This window comes from Symphalangus syndactylus, chromosome 10 (genome assembly GCF_028878055.3).
Source record: "Symphalangus syndactylus isolate Jambi chromosome 10, NHGRI_mSymSyn1-v2.1_pri, whole genome shotgun sequence".
In the NCBI taxonomy this organism is placed as follows: domain Eukaryota; kingdom Metazoa; phylum Chordata; class Mammalia; order Primates; family Hylobatidae; genus Symphalangus; species Symphalangus syndactylus.
In genome coordinates this window covers 62,108,949-62,133,012 of record NC_072432.2, presented here as the reverse complement: position 1 = coordinate 62,133,012, position 24,064 = coordinate 62,108,949, and the positions used below count along the sequence as shown (strand labels likewise).

At 39.0% G+C, this 24,064-nt stretch overlaps 1 protein-coding gene across 12 annotated transcripts in view; it reads left to right on the top strand.

Moving 5' to 3' along the window:
- ART3 (ADP-ribosyltransferase 3 (inactive)) overlaps positions 1–24,064 on the top strand; it is a 134,810-nt gene that overhangs the window by 71,636 nt on the left and 39,110 nt on the right. For 11 of the 12 annotated variants that reach the window (XM_063610374.1, XM_055297281.2, XM_055297282.2 and 8 more), the window contains 2 exons: positions 13,476–13,553; positions 19,441–20,152. In XM_063610374.1, coding sequence (XP_063466444.1) covers positions 13,485–13,553; positions 19,441–20,152 — 781 coding nt within the window. In that variant the 5' untranslated portion in view covers positions 13,476–13,484. Of the gene's footprint in view, positions 1–12,269; positions 12,388–13,475; positions 13,554–19,440; positions 20,153–24,064 lie in introns of those variants that run through there. The other variant, XM_055297278.2, reaches the window with a different exon arrangement.

Here is a 24,064-nt window from a genome sequence, read left to right as displayed (position 1 = left end):
GCCTTCCTTCTTTTTCTCTACTACTTGACGGACGGAAGCTTCCTGGAGGTAGGGATTTTTATTTTGTTCACTGACAACATCCCAACACATAGAATAGTGCTTGGCCTATAGTAGGTGCTCAATAAACATTTGTAGATTAAATGTAATGAAGGAATGAGTCATTGCAAAAACTTGTTACAATTATAAATAAGCATATACTAGATTCAAGATATAATTCACAAAGAGTTAAAAGCATTGCTGACCAAATCTCTCTTAACTAGGTCTTGAATATATTCTCTGTACCTTATACCATTTTAAGCTGGGAGTAATGGGGAGAGAAATGAGGAGTTTAAAATGAGATTAAAAGAAGCTTATAATCTCTAGTTAGGAAGACAAGATTCACAAAAAGAACATAGGAAAAAATCCTGAATTTTGTTGAAAAAATTAGAATATGGACTTACAATAAGGTCTCTCCAGTTGTGCCATACATATTCCTTTGATGAGAATTTCCCAATAGGTATTTAAGTAGTCATATATTTATATATCATTAACTATTTGACAGAGACTCGGAGAACATAAAAACAAGAAAGCTAAAAGTAATATAAAGCCTGCACTTGCAAATTAGTTTAAAACAATGATAGTGAAAAACCGAATAATTTTGGCATTAAACACTGAATTTATACAAATCTTTTAGAGTTTCAGGTATTATACAAAGTTCTGAGGAAAAATTATTTTGAACCTAGAATTATATACTAGCCAACTGTTCATCAGATTCCCATTTCAAAAATGAAAGCACTGAAAATGTTTATCTTCCTTGCATCCTTTTTAAGGAAATAATTTCAGAATATATTCCTACAAAACAAAGATAAATATGAAGCAAAAAGCTGTAGATGCAGTAGCATGAGACAAAAAATAAATTAAAAAAAAACCACTGTAGAGTACAAGAAATGGAAAAAGTTCTCAGGGATTCAATTGAAAGATTTTCTAGTCTCCTAGTTGTTGGGCTAGCAGTTTGTCCAGGTTAGAACTGGTCTTCAAGAATAAGAACAAAATGGATTCCAAGCAATAGAATTGGAAATAGAAGCACATTAGGTAAATGACGGAGACAAATATTACTTTTCCCAACAACCACCATGATCACCACTACCATCACCACCAAAAAAGTCACTCAGAAACTAAAGGAAAAATAAAACATTCTAGTGATCTAAATACGAAAGACACAAAAGTGGTGCATGATTTTAAAGGATTAGTGGAGTATGGGAAAGGAGTATTCATTTGATTTTGACAGAAAAATGTTTTGTTTTGAGTGTGAATAGTGATCATGACATTGAAACAGCAGAGATGGAAATAAAATCCTAACTTGTGTCTTGTCTTTATATTAAAGAGTATATACCTTGTTGCAATAAATTTGCAGTAAACTATATTTTTGATTTTTAATTTTAGAATAGACCTGTACTTAAAGCATGACTACAGAACAAAAAGCAAATGTTATTACATTTTGACAACATAAAGATAAAAGAACTACTGATGGAAGTTGGGAGGTGAAAGGCAGAAAGGAGATGAAGGGAAGGGTAACAGTGCTAACGCCCTCTTATTACAAAATGAGTACCAAAAAGAGAATATTGAAAGTGGATGCTTTAAAATATACTAACAATATTGTTTCAATTATCAATGTTGGTAGAAAGATGGGAGTTGGAATATTGAGTAAATTTTTTTTTTTTTTGAGACAGGGTCTCGCTCTGTCACCCAGGCTAGAGTGCAGTGGCGAGATCATGGGTCACGACAACCTCCACCTCCCAGGTTCAAGCGATTCTCCTGCCTCAGCCTCCCGAGTAGCTGGGATTACAGGCACCTGCCACCATGCCTGGCTAGTTTTTGTATTTTTAGTAGAGACGGGGTTTCACCATGTTGGCCAGGCTGGTCTCGAACTCCTGAGCTCAAGTGATCTGCCCACCTTGGCCTCCCTAAGTGCTGGGATTACAGGCGTGAGTAATTGTAGCCATAGTAGTGGTGAGTTCAATCAAGGAGGAAGTGTTTGCAAAGCAAAAATTGTGAGGCGCACCTCTTACCACCACAAAGTTCAAAAACAAACAATTACAAATATGGCGGGCTCACTGAGTGCTTTTGTACTGAATCATTTAATCTTGTGCATTTGTATTATTATTGTATGCTTTTGGAATTTTTATTTAACAATAATTGGTATTCATTCATTCATTTCCAAACCTGTTCTCTTAACATGCCCATCTTTGGGATGTGGGAGGAAAGCAGAGTCCCTGGAGAAAACCCACACAGACATGGGGAGAATGTGCAAACTCCACACAGATAGTGGTCCTGGCTGAGAATCAGGTTTTTTTCTCATTAATGGTATAATGAAATGGCCTTATTCAAGGACCTCCTGAACCTTCCACACTCTGATATAACCCTCCAACACACACACATACACACACACACACACACACACACTCACACACACTCATTGAAATCATTGCCATAGAGACTCCCTGTCCTTGATAAGAATGTGTGTCTCTCACTGCAATAGGGGGAAAGAAAGTTGAGAATTAAAGCCTAGAGGCCTAAAATCTACCAATAGGATGTGTCCACAAATATAATAATATATTGCATTATAATAATATATACATATACAAATATGTTGTATTATATAACATCAATATATTAAATATAATAAGGCAATATAATCATTATATATCAAATGGTGTAGGGATAATATGCATTATTTTGAAAATACTAAATAGATATGTGTTTCATTCCCTTTATAAAGCCTGTCTGTACTCCGTAACCTTTAAGATTATCCTTAGTGGTCTGAAGGAAGGAAAAGGTTGATAATGCCAGAATAAGAAGTACATAGGATAAAGGCAAAAGAAATAGCACATAGGAAGTATGCCTAACAGGAATTGGGAGTAGAAGACCTGATTCTAGAACAGAGAAAAGGAGAAAAGAGAATTCAGACTCCTGTGGCTCCTCTGGACTAAAACCCTACAAAGGGTTGATGTAGGGGTTTAGAAACACCCTAGTAATTTTCAGGGAATCTTTTAGCAGCAGAGATTTTTTCTTTTCATACTTCTCCTTGTGTTATAGGATCTTTTGGGTGTTGATATTCTTCCCCTGTAAACCTCTGTTGCCAGTGGGGCCTTTGCCCGATTTCTTGTCCTGCGTCCAGGAAGAATGACGTATGCAGACAAATGAAGGGTGAGGAAGAAGAAGAGGAGATTTATTTAGTGCTAGAACTGCTCAGAAGGAGACAGACAGTGGGTAGCTCCCCTCTGTGTGCGGGCAGGTCGTCTGTCAAGTGTTCAGCTCTCAGCAGAGAGGAGGCCCTGGAGAGGGTAGCTCCTCTCTGCTCACTGGTCATCCTGAGGTCTGCTCTTCTCTGCAGGCAGGTCATTCGGCAGTCTCTGCAGGTCTCTGAAGCTATTAGCAGAGAGGGTAATTAGCAGAGACGGTAGCTCCTCTCTGCTCCTGGTCATCCCATCATCTGCTCAGCTCTGGCTGAGCCCAGCTATTTATGGGCCTCAGAGGGGAGGAAGTGCACACTGGTTGGCCCATGGGTGGTCATGGGCAGGCCTGGAAAAGGCACCAGTGTCCACTCCAGTCAGTGGAACTGGCAGCCCGGGCCCCAGCCTTCAGGCCCTCCCTGACCTGACAGAGGGACCTTACCAGAGACCCACCTGGGACTCTGCTTCCCACTGCTCATGACGCCAAGGCTCAGCCTAACTTTGCTCCAATATTGGAGCAGGAGCCAACAGCAGGGAGAAGCCAAGCAGTGGGAGCAGGCACTTCTAAGCTTGTGAGGGCAGGGGGGCCTTCCCAGGCCCCCAAGAGTTCAGGGATACCTGAGTCTGCTGCCATAGTTTGGGCAGTTGCACCCCTGCCCAGGAGGTTAGGGCTCTTGCCTGCTCTGTGGAACAGGCAGCCCTGGCCACACCTTCCTGCCACAGCTGGGATGATGGCAGGCCAACTGGAGTGGCTGCCACCATCACTTGGGCAAACTGGAGAATTTTTAAGGTGTCTTAGAAAAAGCATTATATTTAACAAGTTGAACATAACAAGGTAGTAGAATGAATTGGGAAAGGACAAAAGATTCTCTCCAGTTTACCTAAAATCAAAGTTGTCATGATAGAATTCCTAGGTTTCCCTTTGGGCTTAGGGAAGGTAACTGGGGTACAAACCAGTTTATGATCTTCTGTAGGAAGATGCCCACCAAGGGCAAAGGAGTGCATCTTGAGTTTGTGGGAGGCCCACCGAACAGGGTGAGAGGGCATAGAAATTGTTTGTCTTTAGAATGCCCAATGCCAGGAGGCTATGATGGGGGAATTTAGCAACCAGTTTCCCAAAATCTATAAAAAATACTAAGTTACTGAGCTAGCAATTAAATGTCACCATCGCTGGAGACCAGACTAACAGCTAGAACTAACAGAGAACAAAGAACAAACTACAATTTTTCCCAGTATCAGTATGTCATAGTGTGAGGAATCATGTGCAAAAAGGAATATGTATTTCTCTTTATTGGAAATCAACGTAGTTCACAAACCGCCATGTAAAACACTAATCTTGTCAGTTAAAATTTGGTAACAGTAAAAACATTTAATCTTGTCAATTAAAATTTAGTCACTTCTAAGTTGAAACAGTTTTCTTTGAATAAATATTAAAATTCAGAGTTCTTTTTCTTCCTAAGACCAGTGGCCTGCCACTGAAGAAATAGCTTGTTCTGGTGCTGACCTCTAGTGGTCATTGGCCTTCCCTGAGGTATCTGATCCTGCTTGGTCCTTGGATGATAGAAATTTGCATTCACTACTGTAATGTCCTGCCTTGGCATCCAGTCCCTAAGATATAAATACCTTGTATTTATCTTACCACAACCCTAGGCTCCTTTGACTCACCTAGTTCTCTTTCCTCATCTTTCATGGGCCATTGTATTACAGATACTTTACTGTGGTAGTCTTCAAATTGGGATACATATATATCTGGGGGTACACAAATTTCAGGGAGTATGTAGGCAAGATAGTTTTTGTTGTTGTTTGTTAAAATTTGCCTTATTTAGGTATTATTTATATAAATAAAATTCACAAATTTGAAGTGTACAGTTCTGTGACTTTTGATGAATGTATATCATCATGTAACATCTACTACAATCATGATATAAAACATTTCATCACCCAAAAAATGTTCCCTCATGCCCATGTTGTGGCATGTATTAATAGTTTATTCTTTTTCAAAGCGTGTTTATTGAGATATAATTCACATACAATACCATTCATTAAGGAAGATTGGATAAAGAAAATGTGGTACATATACACTATGTAATACTATACAGCCATAAAAAAGAATGAGATGGCCGGGCGCGGTGGCTCACGCTTGTAATCCCAGCACTTTGGGAGGCCGAGGCGGGCGGATCACGAGGTCAGAATATCGGGACCACAGTGAAACCCCGTCTCTACTAAAAATACAAAAAAACAAAAAAAAAATTAGCCGGGCGTGGTGGCAGGCGCCTGTAGTCCCAGCTACTCGGAGAGGCTGAGGCAGGGGAATGGCGTGAACTCGGGAGGTGGAGCTTGCAGTGAGCCGAGATTGCGCCACTGCACTCCAGCCTGGGAGACAGAGCGAGACTCCGTCTCAAAAAAAAAAAAAAAAAAAAAAGAATGAGATTATGTCCTCTACAGGAACATGGATGAAGCTAGAGGCCATTATCCTTAGCAAACTAATGCGGGAACAGAAAACCAAATATCACATGTTCTCACTTGTAAGTGGAAGCCAAATCATGACAACACATGGACACAAAGCAGGGACCAACAGGCACTGGGGCCTACTTGAGGGTGGAGGGTGGGAAGGGGAAGAGGTTAGAGGATCAGAAAAAAATAACTGTTGTGTACCTTGGGTGATGAAGTAATCGGTACAACAAACCCCTCTGACACGAGTTTACCTATATAACAAACCTACACATGTACCCTTGAGCCTAAAATAAAAGTTTAAAAGAAAAAAAAAATTCATTCATGTAAAGTATTCACTTGTATGGGATTTTTTTTGTTTTTGTTTTTAAGAAATGAGGTCTCACTATGTTGCTCCAGTGGCATTGAACTCCTAGGCTCAAGTGATCCTCCTTTAGCTACCCCAACCACTGTGCGTGGCTTAAATACTTTTTATTGTGTGTACAGATTTGTGCAACCATCACTGCAATCATTTTTAGAACTACTGATACATGCAAAAACATTGATAGATTTCATAGTGTTATGCTAAGAAGTTAGTCATAAAAAATTACATACTGACTGTATGATAATAGTTACATGTCATGCTAGGAAAGGCAAAGAAGATCATTGCCTTCCAGAGCCTTGGGTGAAGGGAGGAGATTGAATACAAAGGACATGTGGTGACTTTTTTGGGGAGATGAAATGTTTTCATTACTCTAAAAATAAGCCTAGTATGCATTAACAGTCTTCCTCATTTCCCCAGTATATGTCCAGCCCTAAAAAAATCATTAATCTACTTTCTGTCTGTATAGATCTGTCTATTCTGGACATTTCATGTAAATGTATCAATACTTAATTCCTTTTCTTTGAGACAGAGTCTGTCTCTGTCACCCACGCTGGAGTGCGGTGACACTATCTCAGCTCACTACAACCTCCACCTCCCGGGTTCAAGTGATTTTCCTGCCTCAGACTCCCTAATGGCTGGGATTACAGGCACGCACCACCACACTTGGCTAATTTTTGTATTTTTAGTAGAGACAGGGTTTCACCATGTTAGCTAGGCCAGTCTCGAACTCCTGGTCTCAAGTGATCCGCCTGCCTCGGCCTCCCAAAGTCCTGGGATTACAGGCATGAGCCACCGCATCTGGCCTTAATTCCTTTTTATGGTGGAGTAATATTCCAGTGTGTGGGTATATCACAGTTTGTATATCCATTTACTGGTTGGTGGACATTTGGATTGAAATCTAGACCACTTTTTGACTATTATATTTATAGATAACACTGCTATGAACATTTGTGCACAAGTTATTTTGTGAACATACCCAAGATGTAGGCCTCAGTGTGGAATTTCTGGATCTTGGGCATATACCCAAGATATATGCCTAGGAGTGGAATTTCTGGATCATGTAGTAACCCTATGTTTAACATTTTGAGGACATTTGTTCCTTTTTATTGCTGAGTGTTATTTCATTTGTTTATCCATTTACCAGTTGATGGACATTTGGGTTGTTCCTACCTTTTGACTGTTATGAATCAACCTGCTGTGAACATTTGACAGGTGTGAACATACACTTTAATAATTTCTTTTAAGTATAATGAATTCCTGTAAGTAGAATTACTGGGTCATATGGTAAATATATAAGTTTAACTTTATGAAAACTGCCAAATTATTTAAAAAATAGCTGTATCATCTTGCATTCCCATCAGTAATGTATGAAAGTTTCAGTAGCTCCATATTCTCATCAACATTTTATGTTGTTAGTCTTTAATTTTAGCCATTCTAGTGGATGTATAGTGGTTTTAGTTTGCATTTACCTGATGCTAATAATGTTGAACATCGTTTTCTACTTGTTTGTCATTTATATATCTTCCTTTGTGAAGTGTCAATTCAGATCTTTTGCCCGTAATCATTCAATAAAATAATCATTTTATCCTTGCTTGAAAAAGCTACAGTCTTTATTCAGTCCAATTTAGCTTAGTCTGCATCATGGAACTGAATGTAGCTGGAGAAAAACACAACCATCTTAAGTGGTTTCATTTTAAATTCAAGTAGGCCCTTAATGCAGCCCAGCAATCATAATGCATTCACTCTTCTCCTTTTCTAGATGACTATTTCATTCTTTCTCCAATTTCTTCAAATCTCTGTCACTTAAACCATCATCTTTTGTTACTACTTTTTTGAGAAAATTGAAGCAAGTAGAAAAGAATTTTTATTCCAACCCACTTCTTTCCAGCATCTGCCAATATACTGTGCCTTTCCTCCTGTTCATATTAGATGAACTGCTCCTGCTCTTATCTAAGGCCACCTCATCTGCTTGTATGCTATGTCTCATCCCCTTTTGCCTACTCAAGAAGATTGACCCAATCATTCTACCCTCTCTCTGCTATATTATTAGTTTTTTCCTCCATCTACTAGATCATATCCAACATGCTGGTTTTTCTCTGTCTTTAAAAATATTTCTGGCCAAGCACAGTGGCTCATGCCTATAATCCCAGCACTTTGGGAGGCCAAGGCAGGCGGATCATTTGAGGCCAGGAATTCAAGACCTGTCTGGCCAATATGGTGAAACTCCATCTCTACTAAAAATACAAAAATTAGCCAGGCTTGGTGGTGGGCAGCTACGCTGGAGTCTGAGGCAGGAGAATCACTTGAACTGGGGAGGCAGAGGCTGCAGTGAGCCGAGATAGGGAGGCAGAGGCTGCAGTGAGCTGAGATCGTGCCACTGCACTCCAGCCTGTGTGACAGAGTGAGACTCCATCTCAAAAAAAAAAAACAAAACTCCTGGACTCTCTTCTTTACCTTTTCCTCGGTCCCACCATCAAGCTATACTGCCTCATTCCTTTTATGTCCTTTATAGAAAAACTCCTTGAAAGAGTCGAAGATATCAACTATCTCCAATGTCTCCAATTCCTCTTTTCATTCTTTCTTAGGCCATTCTAACCAGGCTTTCATCTCCACTGTTCTATCAGACCTGCTCTTATCAAAACTTTCAATGTCCTCCACATTGCCAAATCCAATGGTCAGTTCTCAGTCCTCATCTTACTTCACCTATCAGAAGCTTTTTTTTTTTTTTTTTATTATACTTTAGGTTTTAGGGTACATGTGCACAATGTGCAGGTTTGTTACATATGTATCCATGTGCCACGTTGATTTCCTGCACCCATTAACTCGTCATTTAGCATTAGGTATATCTCCTAATGCTGTCCCTCCCCCCTCCCCCAACCCCACAACAGTCCCCAGAGTGTGATGTTCCCCTTCCTGTGTCCATGAGTTCTCATTGTTCAATTCCCACCTATGAGTGAGAACATGCGGTGTTTGGTTTTTTGTCCTTGCGATAGTTTACTGAGAATGATGTTTTCCAGTTTCATCCATGTCCCTACAAAGGATACGAACTCATCCTTTTTTATGGCTGCATAGTATTCCATGGTGTATATGTGCCACATTTTCTTAATCCAGTCTATCGTTGTTGGACATTTGGGTTGGTTCCAACTCTTTGCTATTGTGAATAGTGCTGCAATAAACATACTAACACATTTGATCTTTCCTTTCTTTTGTAAATATTTTCTTCACTTGAGTTCCAGGATACTTTTTCCATACACGGTCTTCTCCATGTCAATCAATGACAACTCCATCCTTCCAGCTATTCAAGCTAAAAATCTTGAAACTATTCTTTACTCCCCTCTTTTTCTTGCAGCCCACATCTGGTTTGTCAGTGCATCCTATTGCCTCAATCTTCAAATTATATCCTGCATTTCAGTCTAAACATTTTTTTTTGTTTTTGTTTTTGAGACAGGGTCTTGCTCTGTTGACCAGGCTGGGGTGCAGTGGCACCATCATAGCTCACTGTAATCTGGAACTCCTGGGCTCAAGAGATCTTCCTGTCTCAGCCTCCCAAGTAGCTAGGACTACAGGCATGTGCCACTGCACCTGGCTAATTTTTAAAATTTTTTTGTAGAGACAAGGTCTCCCTGTGTTGCCCAGGCCAAGACTCCTGGCTTCAAGCCATCCTCCTGCCCTGGCTCCCTAAATCTCTGAGATTACAAGCACTTTAACTGTATAATAAATTGATATCTTTATAGATCATTTCCATTTACTTTTTTGTGAGTTATTACATTTTTGAAAATACAGTAGACTTTTAGAATCCACAAATGCTTTTCTTTATCATATCAGGAAATACTGTGTCTAATCTACAAAAGTCGGATTTTTAACAGGCTGAAATAAAAATGGCTTATTTCTAACAACCAAACAAACAACAAAGCAACAACATAAACATACACTCAGACATCCACTTCATACCACCATACACTCAGAGATCCACTTCATACCACCTCAGCAACAGCAGCAACACACATACACACATCTACTTCTCATTACGTTTAATGCTGCCTTCCTGATTTAAGCCACCATAATCTCTGCTTGCATTATTATAATAACCTGTCGATTAGTCTTCTTACATTCACCCTACAGACCATTTTCAGCATAACAGCCAGAGTGATCCTCTTAAACAATAAATCAGATCATGTTACACCTCTTTTTAAAACCTGTGATTTGCTGCTTTTCTCTTAGAGTGAAAGCCAGTGTTCTTACCGTGGCCTACAAAGATTGACATGGTCTTCCCGCCACCCCCTTACATCTCTGACCTTATCTTGTACTACTCTAATGTTCCAGCCATATTGGCCTGCTTACTATTCCTCAAACAAAAGTAGGCATTCTCTTGTCTCAGGGCTTTAGTACGTGCTGTTCACTGTGTTTGACTACCACAGTCTTCATGGCTGATACTCTTTCAAGTCTTTGCTCAAATACTACCTTTCAGTGAGTCTTCCCTAACAATCCAATTTAAATTGCAAACACTCCGTGCACTCCTAGTCTCCTTTGTGCTACTTATAAACAAAAGCCAAAACCATAGCACTCACTACATTCTAACATACTTGCATAATTTACGTACTTATTTTAGTTATTTGACTACCTTCTCTCACAAGAATATAAACTTCACAAAGGCAAGATATTTATCCATTTTGTTCACTGGTATAGCTCTAGTACCTAAAACAGTTCCTAGCACATTTTAAGGACTCAAATATTTGTTCAATGAATGAATGAAAGAAATTTAGTTAAAAACTGGAACAAAACAGGAATGGAGGCCAGCGACAGGAGAACTTCTCTACCTCATTTCCTGAAGGCCTACATGCCTGGGATTTAAAGGCAGGTTATTGTGAGCCTAAGGCCTGAAAACATGCAAACTCTCTTTTTTCCTTGTAACCAAACTCCTGCTTTTTAAAAAATGATAGTATTTCTGGGAGTGAGTCTGTGCTGTGTATTTAATCTTGGATTGCCAAGCCAGTGAGGTGGGAAAAGGTTGGAAAGTATCTCGATTCTAAAGAGTAGAGTTGGATTTTGTAAATATAGGTGTATTTCATGATAATTTAAAACGTTTTCTTGAAGTAATATATGTGTGTACAAAAAAATACACATATCATAAGTATATAGCTCAGCGAATTTTCCCAAACTGAATTTGTCAATGTAATTGGCATCCATAGCAAAATGCAGAACCCAGCTAACATCTCAGATGCTCCTCTGTGCCCTTTCCAGTTACTAGCTACTATGCAGGGTGACCACTATTCTGACTTCTCATGTCTTGGAAGTGTTTTGCCTAATTTTGTTCTTGATATAAATTAAATCATACAGTATAAACATGCTTGTATCTCTTTTTTACTCAAAATTTTTTTTGTGAGATTTATCCAGATTGTTATATATGGTCAGAATTTGTTCATTTTCAGTGCTATATAAAATTTCACTTACAGTTTAACCATTCTACTGTTGATGGACATTTAGATGATTTCCAGTTTGGGGGTTATTATGAATAGTGCTACTATCAACATTCTATTAATGTATTTTGGTGTATGTATGCGTGAATGTCTTAGGACATTTTTGTGTTTTTTAAATCCACAGTCAGTGAACCCTAAGTGTTCCTCAGCATTGCAGTCAGTTTATTTACCATGTATACGTTACTCAAATGACAGCTGTAGTTGCAGGCATTACCAAATCCTTCCCTCCTTAATGTTATCACTGGACTTTGTCTATACTTGGGATTCTTAACATGTTGTAATTTGGTTACGTATGCATATTCATGTTTTTTATTAGATCATGAGTGCTTTTTAGTACTTCGTTTTACTTGCTTATGTATCCCAACTCCTGACAAGGTCCCTGAAATACAGTAAGCTAGTTGAGCGAATGGTGATAGCTGTCACCATTGCCAGTGATTAACAAAGCAAGTTTCCCTAGTTATGTGAATCACTTAGCCTAGAGTAAAATCCATGCTTTAGTTTGATATCTCAGTGTCAAAGGATTAGGAATGGGAAGTCATTTCTCTCTGAGAGAAGCCCAGAACTGTGGGCTCAGAACTGAATGTGCTGTGTGGCTAAAGGGAATTGCTATGGCTTTACAAGCCTCTTGGAGTTTTAAAGTGTTAACAGCAGTGATTCCAAGGCATAGTGTGGGGGGCCAGATATAAATAGCAGAACACAAGTAGCGCAATGTGCCACTGCCAAGCTACTGCTGGGGGTGTTTATAAAAAGAAAAGCATTCCTGTCTCAGCTCTCACTGTCAACAACATCCCATCCTGAAGACTCGCTTACCACAACTGAGAGTGTCGGGAGTCAGTTTGAGGCCTAGCATCATTTAAACTTCCTCCAAAGGCACAAAAGCCAGGTAAACCTTTTGACTTATTTACACTCAGACTACAGAAATGAACAATTTTTAGGAAAATCCTGATCCAAAGCTTGCTTAAAACATATTGCCTTGTGACAGATATCTATCATCTTATATTCAAATCTTTTTTGGAAAGAGAAGTTTAACACAAAGTAGCATGTTGGTACTATATTTTAGTATTTTTAGTAAAAACAAAACAAAACTGCTTCTGAAGAAATATGGGAAATTGAGGCCAAAATGATCTATAAAAAGGAAGACTATCTCCCTTCCCCTGTGCTGTTCATTCTCATTTTTAGAATCCAGAATATGGTGATTGGTAGGATAAAATAGAAGCTTCATTTGAGTTACATTATCATAAATACTGGGATGAATATTAGGCATTCAGCCAATAGTTGTATAATCTTAGAATTGCTGCCTACCCAGTTCCTTCTTATTCTTGTTCCCGCCTTCAGAAAGTTATGTAAGGCACTTATTTTACCCTCGGGCTTCTCTTGATTGTATTTGTGGGAAGGGGGCCATCTCTGACAATCCACTGCTTTGTACCACTACTGGCCTCATCATCTCCTCTTTGTACCACTACTGGCCTCATCATCTCCTCTGTCCCACTCAAAAGGGCATGACTTAATGTGCAAAGAGGATAGAAGAATGGATAATGTGCATGGACATATTCCTGGGGAATTCTTAGAAACTGGGAGCTATTTGAGACTGCTGTTTTTTAGTCTGATTGTGTTATTTCCTGTGCATGCTGAGGGGAGATTTAGAGATGGGAAGAGAATATGACTCCCAGTGACTGTGGTGGGAGAGATGACATGTCTGGAGGAGTATGGAAATGGACAGATTTATCTTGAGCAAATCACTGAAATTCTAAGGAGTTTTTGTTTCCTTGTCTGTAGAATGAGAACATTAGACCACTAGATAAAAGCCTAATGGCTCTTGTAGCCTGTTAGGAATTTATTGATAATCACTTTCTGACCATCATGCTCTCCACTCACATTCTAAATGAAAAAAATACACAGTGTCATCCTATTCTACTTCCCTACACCTCTCTTTTGAGTCTACTGAATTGAAATTTCTTTATTTTAATTTAGAAGAGAAAAATGAAGACAGGACATTTTGAAATAGTCACCATGCTGCTGGCAATCATGATTCTAGTGGACATTTTCCAGGTAATGTTGGGAATGTGAAGCATGTGGTTATTGGAATGGAAATTCGTGTTTTTTTGGTTTTTTGTTTTTTATTTTTGACGGAGTCTCGCCCTGTCGCCCAGGCTGGAGTGCAGTGGCGCGATCTCGGCTCACTGCAAGCTCCGCCTCCCGGGTTCATGCCATTCTCCTGCCTCAGCCTCCCGAGTAGCTGGGACTACAGGCGCCCGCCACCTCGCCCGGCTAATTTTTTGTATTTTTAGGAGAGACGGGGTTTCACTGTGTTAGCCAGCATGGTCTCTATCTCCTGACCTCGTGATCCACCCGCCTCGGCCTCCCAAAGTGCTGGGATTGCAGGCGTGAGCCACCGCGCGTGGCCTGGAATGGAAATTCTTGATATAACATTACCTGAGGCATCTGTGTGGCTTGATGGTGGAAATGAAAGTAGGTAGGATAAGTAAATTAATTTATTATAAGTAGCTCTTTTCATTTTAAATATGTGACACGTTAACTGTAAAAAGTTGAAAAAATTAAAATTAAGCAGAAAGAGGAAAGTAAAGATTATTCATAATTCCTCCACTCAGAGGGAATGATTCCCAACCTGTTGGTGTATACAAGCTTCTTGGCTTTTTTCTATGTGTATGCTGTTTTTAATTTACAAAAATGGGTTCTCACTGTACATAGTATTTTTTCTTTGCATTTTAAGTTAATACTATGCTGCATGTCTCGCATGTCATCAGATATTCTGAAAATATGTTTTTCTCCAAATAAGATAATGCTGCATTGTTTGATTACATGTTTTTTAATTAATGACCATTTTCTCACTTTTTTTTTCTGGCAGAACTTTTATGATTTTATTTGCAATTGACTCTTTAAGCATCCTGTAATATATTTTTATGTAAAATATAATATTTCACTTGATTTTTTCCCCCACATTGTTAGCTGCCACATTACTTATGGGTATTTGTGCACCATTTTAGATGGCTTTTTAAAAATATCTTAAATTCTTAAACTGTTATCCTTTTTTGAATTTAATACTCTAATCCATTTTCTATAGAATCATTGTGTATCCTGTTGCCTGTGTCACAGTATGTTTTTTATTGAAATATAATTTACATGCCATAAAAATTCACCATTTTTAGCTGTATACTTCAGTGGTTTTAGTATATTCATTATGTTCTGCAACCATCACCACTATCTGATTGCAGAACATTTCCATCAACCCAAAAAGAAACCCTGTAGTTATTAGCAGTCAGCCCCAATTTTCTCCATCCCCCATTCCCTGGCAACCACTGTCTACTTTCTGTGTCTATGGTTTTGCCTATTCTGGATATTTCACCTGAATGGAATCATACAATATGTGACCTTTTGTGTCTGGCTTCTTTCACTTAGCATAACATAATGTTCTCAGGAGTCCTATCAGTACTTCATTCTTTCTTATAGCCAAGTAATATTCTATCTTATGGCCGTACCGCATCTTGTTTATCCATTTATCAGCTGATGGACATTTGGGTTGTTTCCACTTTATGGCTATTATGAATAGTGTTGTTGTGAACATTTATGCACAAGTTTTTGTGTGAACATGTGTTTTATTTTTTGTTTTAAAAAGTTTTCTAATCATATAGTCTTGACATGTTGAGATACTACAAACACTATTTGGTTATTTGGTAGCATTACAGAGTAAAGTTTACTTATATATAGGAAATACATATGTAAGAATGAATTTGGGGTTATGATTTATGATTCATAACAAAATTACCTATTGTTGTGAACATGTTTCACTTCTCTTGGGTATACACCTAGTAGTGGAATTGCTGGGTTGTACGGTAATTTTATGTTAACTTTTTTAGGAACTGCCAAACTTTTTCATACTAGCTGCACGGTATTACAGTCCCACCAGTATATTAGGGTTCTAATATCTCTGCATCCTTGTGTTACATGTTACTTGGTTTTTCATCATTTATAGCCATCGTAGAGGATATGAAGTGGTATTTCATTGTGGTTTTGATTTGGTTTTCAATATACTCTTGCAACATAATTTAAGTATATTTGTTCTGTAATTGTTTCATGATTTGTTTAGCCAGTTTCTCTCCTTGACCTTTAGGTCATTTCCATATTTTTGTAAGAAATTTTTGGTAATTGATTTTCATCAGTATGGGCTTTTTTTCTCAGTGGTTATATCAGAGGAGTATAATCAGCTTGTTCACCTAGCCTTTTGTACCTGTTTTTTAGTATCTGTTCAGTTGTCCCTGAATAGTGGTGGCATTTATGAACTTTGTCACTGCTCAAGGCACGCACCATACAAAATACACAATCAGCTATGGTGTCTGGCCAGAAAGACTTGATGTCTAAAATTAGACATTTGGAGACTGGTTAGAGGCATAGGGAAAAGACAGGAACATAGTAGATCAACTCTGATATAATGTAAGGAATGTGGGAGGTGTTTTCAGGGTCTGGTGTCTTATACGGTGTTGAAGTCTTGAAGATAAATCAGGCATTGGCACCCAAGCTGCACTCTGGTACATTCTGTGCTGTAGAGGAAAGTGCATTTCTTGGCTATGAGATGGCAGTGATTTGATCTCCTGAAGCTCAAATTCCCATGTCAGGAAACTGACCTACAAACCCAGGACTATGGGGGTCTTAATGACTTCCATGGCAGAATTCTCTGTGGCTAGTAATCAAGACAGTTTCTGAAGCTGGCACAGTTCCCTCATTTGTAAAATGGTGTTAACGATTTTCTGTTTAACCTTTTATAAATGTTGTTATGAAGACAGAATTACACTGTTTTTCAAGTGCTACATAAATGTCCATGGTCTTCATAATTGGAAACATTCTGATTGTTTAGAGGCAACAGAACAGTTTGGTTAAGAGGACAAGACGGCTGGGCGCGGTGGCTCATGCCTGTAATCCCAGCACTTTGGGAGGCCAAGATGGGCGGATCACGAGATCAGGAGATCGAGACCATCCTGGCTAAGACGGAGAAACCCCGTCTCTACTAAAAATACAGAAAAATTAGCCGGGCATGGTGGCGGGCGTCTGTAGTCCCAGCTACTGGGGAGGCTGAGGCGGGAGAATGGCGTGAACCTGGGAGGCGGAGCTTGCAGTGAGCTGAGATAGTGCCACTGCATTCTAGCCTGGGCGACAGAGCGAGACTCCGTCTCAAAAAAAAAAAAAAAGGACAAGACTCTGGAATTAGACTGCCTGAGTTCAAATTCCAATTCCATGTAAGTCTCAATCTCTTAGTTTCCTCATCTTTGTAAAAAAATACGGCGGGGAGCTAATAATAGTACCCTACCTCACAAGGTTGCCAAACACTTAGTGCCTGGCATATAGAAAGAACTCTGGAGATGTTTGTTAAACCTAGTGATAGAGTGGCCACACAGTGTGTCTGAGAAGGAAATATGTAGGAAAAGTTCACAAATGAATAGATGGTTTTAAATAAGAACCAGGTCGTTGTGGCTGTATGATTGTAAGTTTCATCTTAGACATGTTACATTTGAAGGGTCTTTGAACATTCAAGTGGAGGTGTTAAGTAGGCAGATAAATTTGATATATAGGACTGGCACTTACAGGATAGATCAGATATATTTAGATCATAATTGAAACTGTAAGCATGTATATAACTGCCTGGGGAGGGTAGAGTTGAGAGTTAGAAAATATGTAGCCTTGAGAAACTCCAACATTTAGTGGCTAATTGGAATATGTTCCGTCTGCAAAAGAGTCTAAGAAGAAATGCCCTCTTAAGTGAGAGCTGTTTGGGTGGAGAAATGGGTGGGAAGCCATAATGGTGAGGGTTGAGCTATAAGTGGGAAATGAAGTGGAGATGGCAAGGATAGACATCTCTTTCAAGATGTTTGTTCGTGAGGGAGAGAAGAAAGATGGGAAAGGAGATACCTAGAGCAGGATATGGAAGCAAGTTTTGTTTTGCTTTTACAAGTTAGTATCTCTGTCTCTCTCTGTCTCTCTCTCTCTCACTCTCTCTCTGTCTCACACCCACACACACACACACACAGAGAGTTTTTAAGAATCATTCACGTAGAACCTGTAACTTGTTTTTTTGATTCTGTAACTTTAACAGCTTCTGGCTAAATGTGTCTATAAAGTCTCCACCTGAGGTCCCTAAGCAGACTTATGCAACTATGCACCATACTAGTATAGAATAATGGAAGAGGCATTATCCTTTTATTTGTAGGAACCCATAAATGGTATTCCTGGGGAGATGTGATCATCTTATTTTTTGATCCATAAGCCAGAGTACAGGGTTCTAATTTAGTTCACTTGAATTATTTTGCCAGGTTCTGTGCTAGGTGTGTAGGATTCAAAGATAAAAACGATACAGATCCTACCCTTAAGGAACTAACAGTATAATATATATATTCCTATCATGAAATAATACAAAATAACCACATCACACTGGAGAAAGACCTTATGAAAAAATAATAATAACCACAGTATGTTAAAGACTTGATATGTGCCAGGCATGGGGCAAAGGGCTTTGCATCTATTCATTATGTAATTTAATTCTCACAGCCATCCCACAGTTAAAATATTATTTTCTCCACTTTATCTTCATTTTTTAATTTATTTTTTATTTTTTGAGATGGAGTTTTGCTCTTTTGCCCAGGCTGGAGTGCAGTGGTGCAGTCTCCGCTCACTGCAACCTCCACCTTCCGGTTTCAAGCAATTCTCCTGCCTCAGCTTCCTGAGTAGCTGGGATTACAGGCGCCTGCCACTATGCTTAGCTAATTTTTGTATTTTTAGTAGAGATGGGGTTTCATCATGTTAGCCAGGCTGGTCTTGAACTCCTGAACTCCTGACTTCATGATCTGCCCGCCTCGGCCTCCCAGAGTGCTGGGATTACAGACATGAGCCACTGTGCCCGGGCTTTTATCCTCATTTTTTTAAAATTGAAAACTTGAGGATTAGAAATGTCAAGTAACTTTCCCATACCTAGTTAGTAACAAATGGGATTTGAATTCAGATCTGCCTGGCTTCAAAGTGGTGTTAATTACATTACACCACCCTGCTTCTTATGGTATGTGAACATATGTATATGTATAATTTAGTTGTATGTGGTATTATGCCTCTTCAGTTGTATGTGACTGAAATACAATTCAAACTAGCTGAAGCAAACAGGGAATTTATTGATTCTTACAACTGGTGAAGAAAACAGTCTTAGGTACAGTTAGGCCCAGCGTCTAAAGTATGTTTTCGGGGCCTCGTCTCTAACTCTCAGCTCAGCAAGCCTTATTTGTTGCTTTATTTTAAGACAGAATTCTCCATGGGATTAAAGAATAACTGTTGGAAGCCCTAGGTCAATATTATCCTTACAGCTTATAGCTTTAGAGGAAGAAAGATCCATTTTTTTCCTCTGAGAGCTCTGATTGCTAGACTTAGATCACCTGCTTATCCAGGAGGTGCAAAATCATTTCTACCCAGGCCATATGGACAAGGGAGGGGGCAACCCCAAAGGAAAAGGAGTAATGTTTGTCATTATGTGTTATAGATCATGAATAACGTTTTGCATATGATACTTCAAATTCCCAACAGCCTTGAAGGGTCAAAGAAATCTAGCTACGATGTTCAAAGCCAGGACTGCCACCCATTTCTTTAGCTTCACATTCATTGTTCTCTGCTCTGTACCATAATGTCCAGATAAATGAGCTACAGGCACAATCTCACCCATACCTCTCACCCACTGACATTTACTCTTTCACACAAATATGTCACAGCTGAGAAAAGTTATCAACAGCAATGGAATATACTTGCTGCATAAAAACCTACTCAAAATTGGTTATAAATAAGGAGAGAATTTTGGCAAGATATGAGAAGGTGGGGGTAATAATGCGAGAGAAAATGATACTCACTAAATTTCTTATTTCAAGAGTATTAATTTCTTTTTCCTTTAAAGGTGACAGCTGAAGTGTTAGACATGGCAGATAATGCATTTGATGATGAATACCTGAAATGTATGGACAGGATGGAAATTAAATACGTTCCCCAACTGCTAAAGGAGGAAAAAGGAAGCCACCAGCAATTAGATACTGTGTGGGAAAATGCAAAAGCCAAATGGGCAGCCCGAAAGACTCAAATCTTTCTCCCTATGAATTTTAAGGATAACCATGGAATAGCCCTGATGGCATATATTTCCGAAGCTCAAGAGCAAACTCCCTTTTACCATCTGTTCAGTGAAGCTGTGAAGATGGCTGGCCAATCTCGAGAAGATTATATCTACGGCTTCCAGTTCAAAGCTTTCCACTTTTACCTGACAAGAGCCCTGCAGTTGCTGAGAAGACCTTGTGAGGCCAGTTCCAAAAATGTGGTATATAGAACAAGCCAGGGCACTTCATTTACATTTGGAGGGCTAAACCAAGCCAGGTTTGGCCATTTTACCTTGGCATATTCAGCCAAACCTCAGGCTGCTAATGACCAGCTCACTGTGTTATCCATCTACACATGCCTTGGAGTTGACATTGAAAACTTTCTTGATAAAGAAAGTGAAAGAATTACTTTAATACCTCTGAATGAGGTTTTTCAAGTGTCACAGGAAGGGGCTGGCAATAACCTTATCCTTCAAAGCATAAACAAGACCTGCAGCCATTATGAGTGTGCATTTCTAGGTGGTAAGTGTCTGCTCTGTCTGTGCTGCTTGGCTGGGAGGGAAGGAGTGAGATTCTTAGGCTTAGGGGAAGGTCAGTGAAAGGAGGGTGAGAGGTGTTTGAAAGGTGAAATGACATTTGGCAGTTTTCCGTCTAGCTTCTTTCATACTGTCTCTTTACCTGTAATTAATTTTATGAAAATTGTACATTTACAGTATTATTAAAAGTTAAAAAAAATATCACTATAAGGCAGTGGTTCTTAACCAAAGGCAGTTTTGCTCTGCAGGGTCATTTGGCAATGGTCAGAAACATTTATGGTTGTCACAATTGGGGAAAAGGGGGATTGCTACTGACATCTAATGGGTAGAGGCCAGAAACACTGAGAGACAATGCATAGGACAGCCCCACACAACAAAGAATTATATGGCCCAAAATGTTGGTAGTGCTGATGTTGAGAGACCCTACTATAAGGCTTACAATAAATAAATAGTGCAGCCTGGGAAACATAGGGAGACCCCCATCTCTACAAAAATAAAAATAAATTAAAAATTAGCCAGTCATGGTGGCACATGCCTGTGGTCCCAGCTACATGGGAGGCTGAAGTGGGAGGATTGCTTGAGCCCAAGACGTCGAGGCTGTAGTGAGCTGTAATCACACCACTGGACTCCAGCCTTGCAACAGAGCAAGACCCTGTCTCAAAAAAAGAAGAAAAAGAAAAATAGCAGTCACCAGCCCCACCTTTCCTCAATTTCCACTCCTCAGTGGCATCCAGTTTTCATTCTTTTAGCTATTTCTTCAGGTGCTTACTGTCATGTTTCCAAGTAAATAACATGCTTCAACATGTTATTTATTGGTCTTTACATCTTTAGACATCATGTACTGACTTCCTACTATAGAGAATGAGTATTTAACCCTCATCTACCGTGTATTAGTTAAGAATTTTTTTTGTGGTAGGTACCTTTATTATTATTATTATTATTTTTTTAACTTTATTATTATTATACTTTATTATTATACTTTAAGTTTTAGGGTACATGTGCACAATGTGCAGGTTTGTTACCTATGTATAATATGTGCCATGTTGGTGTGCTGCACCCATCAACTTGTCATTTAGCATTAGGTATATCTCCTGATACTATCCCTCCCCCCTCCCCCCACCCCCAACAGTCCCCAGTGTGTGATGTTCCCCTTCCTGTGTCCATGTGTTCTCATTGTTCAGTTCCCACCTATGAGTGAGAACAGGCGGTGTTGGGTTTTTTGTCCTTGAGATAGTTTGCTGAGAATGATGGTTTCCAGTTTCATCCATGTCCCTACAAAGGACATGAACTCATCATTTTTTATGGCTGCATAGTATTCCATAGTGTATATGCACCACATTTTCTTAATCCAGTCTATCGTTGTTGGACATTTGGGTTGGTTCCAAGTCTTTGCTATTGTGAAAAGTGCCACAATAAACATAGTGTGCATGTGTCTTTATAGCAGCATGATTTATAACCCTTTGGGTGTATACACAGTAATGGGGTGGCTGGGTCAAATGGTATTTCTAGTTCTAGATCCCTGAGGAATTGCCACACTGACTTCCACAATGGTTGAACTAGTTTACAGTCCCACCAACAGTGTAAAAGTGTTCCTATTTCTCCACATCCTGTCCAGCACCTGTTGTTTCCTGACTTTTTAATGATGGCCATTCTAACTGGTGTGAGATGGTATCTCATTGTGGTTTTGATTTGCATTTCTCTGATGGCCAGTGATGATGAGCATTTTTTCATGTGTTTTTTGGCTGCATAAATGTCTTCTTTTGAGAAGTGTCTGTTCATATCCTTCACCCACTTTTTAATGGGGTTGTTTGTTTTTTTCTTGTAAATTTGTTTGAGTTCATTGTAGATTCTGGATATTAGCCCTTTGTCAGATGAGTAGGTTGCAAAAATTTTCTCCCATTCTGTAGGTTGCCTGTTCACTCTGATGGTAGTTTCTTTTGCTGTGCAGAAGCTCTTTAGTTTAATTAGATCCCATTTGTCAATTTTGGCTTTTGTTGCCATTGCTTTTGGTGTTTTAGACATGAAGTCCTTGCCCATGCCTATGTCCTGAATGGTATTACCTAGGTTTTCTTCTAGGGTTTTTAATCCATCTTGAATTAATTTTTGTATAAGGTGTAAGGAAGGGATCTAGTTTCAGCTTTCTACATATGCCTAGCCAGTTTTCCCAGCACCATTTATTAAATAGGGATTCCTTTCCCCATTTCTTGCTTTTGTCAGGTTTGTCAAAGACCAGATAGTTGTAGATATGCAGCATTATTTCTTAGGGCTCTGTTCTGTTCCATTGGTCTATATCTCTGTTTTGGTACCAGTACCATGCTGTTTTGGTTACTGTAGCCTTGTAGTATAGTTTGAAGTCAGGTAGCATGATGCCTCCAGCTTTGTTCTTTTGGCTTAGGATTGACTTGGCGATGCAGACTCTTTTTTGGTTCCATATGAACTTTAAAGTAGTTTTTCCCAGTTCTGTGAAGAAAGTCATTGGTAGCTTGATGGGATGGCATTGAATCTATAAATTACCTTGGGCAGTATGGCCATTTTCACGATATTGATTCTTCCTATCCATGAGCATGGAATGTTCTTCCATTTGTTTGTATCCTCTTTTATTTCATTGTGCAGTGGTTTGTAGTTCTCCTTGAAGAGGTCCTTCACATCCCTCATAAGTTGGATTCCTAGGTATTTTATTCTCTTTGAAGCAATTGTGAATGGGAGTTCACTCATGATTTGGCTCTCTGTCTGTTATTGGTGTATAAGAATGCTTGTGATTTTTGTACATTGATTTTGTATCCTGAGACTTTGCTGAAGTTGCTTATCAGCTTAAGGAGATTTTGGGTTGAGACGATGGGGTTTTCTAGATATACAATCATGTCATCTGCAAACAGGGACAATTTGACTTCCACTTTTCCTAATTGAATACCCTTTATTTCCTTCTCCTGCCTGATTGCCCTGGCCAGAACTTCCAACACTATGTTGAATAGGAGTGGTGAGAGAGGGCATCCCTGTCTTGTGCCAGTTTTCAAAGGGAATGCTTCCAGTTTTTGCCCATTCAGTATGATATTGGCTATGGGTTTGTCATAGATAGCTCTTATTATTTTGAGATGTGTCCCATCAATATCTAATTTATTGAGAATTTTTAGCATGAAGGTTGTTGAATTTTGTCAAAGGCCTTTTCTGCATCCATTGAGATAATCATGTGGTTTTTGTCTTTGGTTCTGTTTATATGCTGGATTACATTTATTGATTTGCATATGTTGAACCAGTCTTGCATCCCAGGGATGAAGCCCACTTGATCATGGTGGATAAGCTTTTTGATGCGCTGCTGGATTCGGTTTGCCAGTATTTTATTGAGGATTTTTGCATCAATGTTCACCAAGGATATTGGTCTAAAACTCTCTTTTTTGGTTGTGTCTCTGCCAGGCTTTGGTATCAGGATGATGCTGGCCTCATAAAATGAGTTAGGGAGGATTCCCTCTTTTTCTATTGATTGGAATAGTTTCAGAAGGAATGGTACCAGTTCCTCCTTGTACCTCTGGTAGAATTCAGCTGTGAATCCATCTGGTCCTGGACTTTTTTTGGTTGGTAAGCTATTGATTATTGCCTCAATTTCAGAGCCTATTATTGGTCTATTCAGAGATTCAACTTCTTCCTGGTTTAGTCTTGGGAGGATATATATGTGTCAAGGAATTTATCCATTTCTTCTAGATTTTCTAGTTTATTTGCGTAGAGGTGTTTATAGTATTCTCTGATGGTAGTTTGTATTTCTGTGGGATCGGTGGTGATATCCCCTTTATCATTTTTTATTGTGTCTATTTGATTCTTCTCTCTTTTCTTCTTTTTTTTTTTTTGTTTTTTTTTTGTTTTTTTTTTTTTCCTTTTTTTTCTTTTTTTTTTTTTTTTATTATAC